The sequence below is a fragment of the Halyomorpha halys genome, unplaced genomic scaffold (assembly GCF_000696795.3).
Source record: "Halyomorpha halys isolate HHAL.00 unplaced genomic scaffold, Hhal_1.1 Scaffold147.1, whole genome shotgun sequence".
In the NCBI taxonomy this organism is placed as follows: domain Eukaryota; kingdom Metazoa; phylum Arthropoda; class Insecta; order Hemiptera; family Pentatomidae; genus Halyomorpha; species Halyomorpha halys.
The window spans coordinates 1175403-1182365 of record NW_027116131.1 but is presented as its reverse complement, the minus strand read 5'-3'; the positions used below and the strand labels follow the sequence as shown (position 1 = coordinate 1182365).

At 27.8% G+C, this 6963-nt stretch overlaps 1 protein-coding gene across 1 annotated transcript in view; it reads left to right on the top strand.

Moving 5' to 3' along the window:
* Positions 1 to 1804: 1804 nt before the first annotated feature.
* The window catches only part of LOC106678567 (very long chain fatty acid elongase 7), a gene marked incomplete in the record, with an annotated part of 9286 nt that continues 4127 nt past the window's right edge, over positions 1805 to 6963 (top strand). The window contains 3 exon segments of the mRNA XM_024359833.2: positions 1805 to 1871; positions 4812 to 5008; positions 6379 to 6477. Of these exon segments, the coding sequence (XP_024215601.2) occupies positions 1826 to 1871; positions 4812 to 5008; positions 6379 to 6477 (342 nt within the window).

The following is a 6963-nucleotide window of genomic DNA, read 5'->3' as shown; positions in this document are numbered from 1 at the left end:
CAGTTTCATTATTTTTCTTAACTTAATTAATAGACATATGTCAACTCAATAAAAATAAATTTTCATATTCAATTGTAATTCCAAGTTCTCTGTGCACTGAATCTAAGTTCCATTATTTACATGTTATTCCACCTTGTCTGAATATAAATAAAAAATTTTTTTTTATGCCCATCCTCATTGTTTTGTTTTTTTCAATGCACTGAAAATTTTCTTTTCAGTAAGTTGACGTATGTATATCTATTAAATGAGTTAAGAATACTAATGGAACTTAAAAAGAAAAAAAAGCCCGAAACGTTGTTCTAATTTGAAAGATAAATTAAGGTGTTATAAAAAAGGGCTCTTTATTTCCTAAAAATAAATTAGGAAACTTATTTAAAATTAATTAAAAAAATTATTCAACTTTAAATCTAAGTCCACTTCTTATTAGTTTTTTTCATAAGTTACATTTTATTCCCCTTGCCTGTCTCCAAATTAATATCTTTTTTTTTTTATGTCCATCCTAATATTTTTTATTTCAGTGAACTTAAAATTTAAAGAGCTGATACGTACCTTTCAAATAAGTTAAGAAAAATACTGGAACTAAAAAATCGGCAAAAAAGCTCAAAATATTGTTCTAATTAGATGGGGAAATAATGAAGTAATAAAAAATGGGTATTCATTTCTTAAAAATAAATTAGGAAACTCATTAAAAATAAATTTACGTATTCAATTGTGAATCAAAGTACACTTTTTCTTAGTTTTTTCATTATTTACATGTTATTCGCCTATCCTCTCTCCGAATCAATATCTTTTTTTTTTCAATAACCATCCTAATTTTTTTATTTCACTGTACGAAAAATTTGAAGATTTTGCTTATGTCTATCAAATAAGTTAAGAAAAATATTGGAACTATAAAATGGGTTAAAATTCCAAAACATTGATCTAATTTAAGGTAAAACTGACGTAGCAATAAAAAAGGGTTATTTTTCCTTTTAAAAAAAATACTAACAAGGACTATCTTAAATATATTTTTAGAAGTCCAAAATTAAAGACAACGATTATTTCTACACTTTAATATTTGTTTCCACCTTATGTTCCATTGGTTTTTTTTTTTTAATTATTAAATGAAAATTCGTAATGAAAAACCATATAAATAAAACATTATTAAATAAATGAAATATGTTGTTAATTTTAAGGAACATAAAAATAACTAAAAATTAAGAAAATAATTATTAAACTTACGTCTGATATCATTGATATTTAATAGAATCTTCTATGACATTTAATAGAAAATGCATAGTTTCGATATTTTTTTTAAGTAAATAAATTACAGAAAAAAATCCTTTAATCACTATTACTGATTAACAAGTTGTTAAGGAATCGATTTTTAAGAACGATTTTAAATAAATAATTTTTTAGAAAAAAAAATATTACAACACAGCTTCTTAAATACTAAACATTTTACTTTGATAAGAAAAAGATCGTTTCAGTAGGATAAATCTCTAAGCCCTCAAAGAGTACCTGATCTTTTCAAAGGACCAGTTTCAAAGTAGAAAAACTTTAATTTTTTTTTTCTAAGTATGAATATGTTTATTCATATTTCAAATAAAACATCATTTATGTTTTCACTTATGCTTAAAATTTTTTTACTTATACTTCATATCACCATTTATGCTTCTGGATTTAAAAGAAAAATACACTACATATTTATGATTAATTTCAACAATACGATCGCGTATCTTACGGATTGAAGGAAATTTAAAATCTTGGATAAACCTTCCACGGTAGTGGGGATGTTTTGTATTCAAGAATCGCATACGCACAAGGCATTGAACTGTTCGGGGTGATGGAGCTGATAAACGATGCCAGTCAGAAAAACACATTTGTTTACGGTATGTACTTCTTTAGGGGTTACTTTATATGAAAATAGATATAGTAGAATATGAAAGTATATTCCTTATTTCATAAATCGATTCAAAGTATCTTAACAATAACATCTTTATTATCTATTAAGTGTTATTATCAATTAAATCGATTTTTATTACAGTCATAAAATGAATATTTTACTAATATATGCAAGTTTTATTTTTCTAGAATTTTCTTCGACTAAAGACAAAATTTATTAAAATAATATTTCAGTGGTATGTAAAAGGGGTGCCCCCCAACGACACAAACTTCACTCTATCCTCTATCCAATATCCTCCAATCTTATACAATAAAAATGGATCCATTAATTTTTGTCTTTGTTTATACACAACACGTTAGGCTCATTAGAATTTTACCTCGATCCCTGGTTTGACTTTGCCACCAGAATAAAACTCTACAAAACTTTTTGACGTAAAATTTATTTTTTTAAGTTCAAAAGTTTAAAAAAAAAATTGAAAGGTCCCATTATAAATAATGAAACAGGCTATAAGAGGCATATCTGATATTATGATACAGTGAATATGTATATTATGTTACTTTACTGTAGATAAAAATATATACATACCCTATAACAGCGTTTCCAAGACTTTTTTCCAACACCCTTGTTAAGGAAAAAAAATCGCGGCATTCTAGTGGGTCTAAAAACATTTTCCTACATCTTTGGGCTAAAAATTTTTGCGGCACAATTATCTTATGAGCTATTGAATATGTAGGAAATGAAAAAAATAAAATAAAACAGTGCTAATTAAATGTTCGAACTTTTATTAAAACACAAAGTACCTAAGGCACTTTATGTATATTATAATATTGGTTATAAATAACCATTTATAATAGACAAAGTACCACTACAATCCATGAAGGATCTTGTGTTCAGAATTAACCAGTTTAGTGCCGGGCAAATAGACGTGCCTAGGGTTTGTCGGTTTTTAAAACCGGTTTTTTGGAGAAAATTATGAAATTCGAACCGGTTTTTTAGTAGAAAATATCGGTTTTCAATGTATGAATAACACTTCGGTTGCAAGTGAGAGGGTATTTTCTATTTCGGGGAATTTTGTGAATAAACTAAACACGGCTAAATAGCAAATCGATAGACGTCCTCTGTTTTCTGAAATCATATTTCATTAAACAAAAAATACATAGAATATTTAAATTTGTATTAAAATTGCCCGGAATATATGTACAATATGCTTAATTGTCTTTTAAACTAAAATTGATTTCAATAAGTGTGTATACATAAACTTTATTTACTCTGGTCTTTCGGCTTTGATTATAATTTACATTATATAATACACAGTTATATATTTTCTAATTGTTTTTAATAAGTATCCATCTGTATCTAATAACATTGTTTTTTAAAAAAATAATATGGTTATTATAAAAATAAGAAAATATATTGTTTTTATTTATTCGAACCCTTTGCTGAATAACTCGATTCACTATTATAAAAATATTTACATCCTTATATGTGAAAATTATGCATAAACAACAATCCTGGTCAACTATTATTTCTTTGTTCTACTAAATTGCATAAAAAAATTTTACTATCAATAAAATGCTTTTAATCACTCTAAATTTTCTGTTAAAATCTTTTGTTCGAATTACAGAATATTCGAGCAAAAAAATTTTTTATAAAAATTCCAAACCGGTTAAAACCGGTTTTCTAAAATGTTGGTTTTTGTATAAATCCTAGACGTCCCTATGGGAAGATAACCGGCTGAATTTCACGATTTTACCAAAGTTTGGAAAAAGGCTCATAAAAACCCAACAATATATACATAATTCAAAAATACAAAAGCAATATATTAAGGGTGGAATAGGGAATAAAACAATGAAACTAATTTTTTTTTCTGTATTCATTGCAAATTATTTAAATAAGAAAAGTATAAATGTCATAAGCAATCAAAAATTGAGTTCTCTCTTACAAAACCTATTTATACGTACTAAAAATCATATTTTCATCATAACTTTATATATACAATGTATTTACTTTGTATTTCCAATATATTTTGTAACAAAATGAATAATATTGCATAACAAAATTAAAGAATAACTTCAAGATTCATAATAAACGCCGAAGGGATTATCTCTTCCGATACGTTTTTTTTTTACGTTATTATTGAAAAAGTTTTATTATAATTAGTTTTGATAATGATATATCGGCCTCCGGCACTAAAAGGATTAATAATACATTTCTAAACTATGTATTTATTACTAAGGCTAACGAGTACTAAATGTGTTATAGACAAGGAGATGGTAGTGTTGATGTTAAAGGAAAGAACTTTTCCAAATTATTCAATTAAATCTTTATGAGAAATACTGTGTTTAATAATTATTGTTATTTCTAATTCTGATCAAAATACGTTCAACTATTTAGGGTTTTGCCCCACCTTCATGATCTTACATTACATTATTCTAATTAAATGCCTTTAACTTCTACAACATATTGCATTGTCAAGTAAGAGGGATTATTGTATATTTTATCAATGTATTATATAAAATGAGTGTAACTTATTTAATTAGAATAATGTAATTGCAGTGTTAATTCCTGATGATAAGACGATACTCCGAAACGTCTAGGTGTCAAATATATTTTGATTAGAATTTGAAATTTTAAAAATATATAAATTAAACTTAATATTTATTTATTTTTTACAAAGATTAAATTTTATATATTTCTTGTATTTTTTTTTTAAATAATAATCTAAGATGTTAGATTTTTAAAAAAAAATAAATGAACACTATACTTCGGGAAATGCATGTTAAGATTTAATTTAGGTATTCCAAATGTTTCATTTACACTGCTTATATAAGATTAATCTATTTTGAAGTAATTTATGTAAATAAATTATATTTATTTTATGTATGTATATACACAAATAAAGTATTATATAATGTGTATTTTTCAGGTCCAAGAGCGGAGGAACACTACCCGTCGCTATTCCTCAAGTTCCATCATGTCGTCATTACGATGACGTTATACTTTTTAGTTGTCAAGGTATTTGGGCCAAAGATAATGAGTAAAAGGAAACCGTTCTCTTTAACGAAAATCATGATGGCTTATAATTTATCACAAGTCCTGATAAACTACTATTTATTGCACCAGGTATGTTTAAAAAAAAATTAGCTATAGTAATGAAAATTGATTGAGTAAAAATGATGATTTAAAGAAAAAGAATCAATTATGAACTTTTTAATCTCAGATTTCCTTACTACTCCTCCCATAATTAATCACCATGTTTGGGTTAGGATAAGAAACGGAATTACCATTCACAAAATACCTACTGAAAGATGATAACTTCAATTTTATCATATTCTTACTAAGGCCGTATACACGCGGTGGTACTGAAAAGGAACTGATCACGTGAATTACCAACTAGTTTACTTTGAGTCACTCCCTTCGTAATACAATGGGACAGAATAGGATGCCGCACATGGCGCTACTGGTTATGGACTCGTCAGAGATTCACAGCAAACCTTTAGTAACCAGTCCCCTAGTGACTTGCATGTCGGGCTGCCGAGTGATTAGTTTTTTGAAGATGAGTGACCAACAGACCAATGTTACTGGTGGGGGAGATTGAAAAAAATCCCATTTTATATCACTATATTATAATTTATTATAATTTTCACCGACTTTTCTTTATTATGCTGCTATTCAAAGAAGCATTAAACGGAGAAGGCATTAGTAGAGGTCAGGAAAGTCGTAAAACCTGTTTAAAAACAACCTTCTAACTATTCTCCTATATATGGATAAAAATAATAAATAATGAATAATGGTAATAATAATAATGGAATAATAAATAATGGTTTTATCATCGCTCGAGTCTTCCGAAGACATTTCACGCTGGATATCCATGACGACACTGAACGAACTAGAGATTTCAATTGCTGATGAGGCACCTCGGGTGTGGAGTAAAGTTACTTCTGAGTCTGTGACTGGTCAGTAATCCGAATCACACGACTGGTTTAGTTCCCTTCCAGCAGCTCCGTGTGAGGTGGGTTATTAAAGGGCCACAGGTGGGTTATTAGATTCCTAGACCATGTCAAAATCACCCAGGCAGTCTTTATAACAAACAAACCAGCATCGTTTTTCTAATCACAATACTTTTATTGAAATAGACCGTCAAGCTCCAACCCTGATATATCCAGACCGTCTAAGTTTATAATAACAACTAGACCGAAATGAAGTTTATAACTTTGAAACTTCAGCTGAAGTGAAAATTCTTGTTACTCAATATGCAAAAAGCACTATTTCCAGTATATGCATATATATATATTTTCTTTTTCAAATCAATGATTGAAGATTCAAACCTGGGTTCTTGGGGTGCTTTACCAATGTCCTACAGCACTCCCAGTTTTAAAATAGTACTTGGTCGAAAATAATTGCTCTTAAATTCACACAAAAAGTTGCAAGATCCATTATTAATGAAGGTCTATAGTTAAAAGATTACTTACTTTTTATTTGTTTAATTTCAGGCAATCTATTACTGGCATTCATGGATACCCAGATTTTGGAGTCACGTTTGTAATCCTATCGGTGAAACTTTGGGATTCACCGAAGAAAATAAAACGGTCGTAAGTAATATTTAAAAGACCTACATAAATTCAACTGTAAACATCATAAATATAAAGGTCTCAAATCATCATCAATTATGATCATTTAATCATAATTTTTCCAATGGCAAGTGAAGTTAAAAATAAAAATAAAAAAAATGTTGACCTCTCTATTTGTGTGTTTTGACGTATTTATTCATTAAATTATTTTATTTTATTAGTACTATTTTATTTTGTTTTTTTTTTCTTTTTGGTTTTTTTTTAAACTTATTTATCCACTCAAGTGTTTCCTGTCCGGCTCTTTATTATGTTTTCCTTTGAATCTATGTGTTGGCCATGTTCTCGTGGAATGTATCTATTTGTTTGTTTTTGGTAAACTGATCTACTGCTGTGATCTACTACTATGAATGATGGTCTGATCTCACATTGCCGTCTAATATTGAATTTGTTTAGCGAGTCACTGAAGAGGATCTAGGAGGGTGAATTCCGGAGAGCGAATTTGTTGAT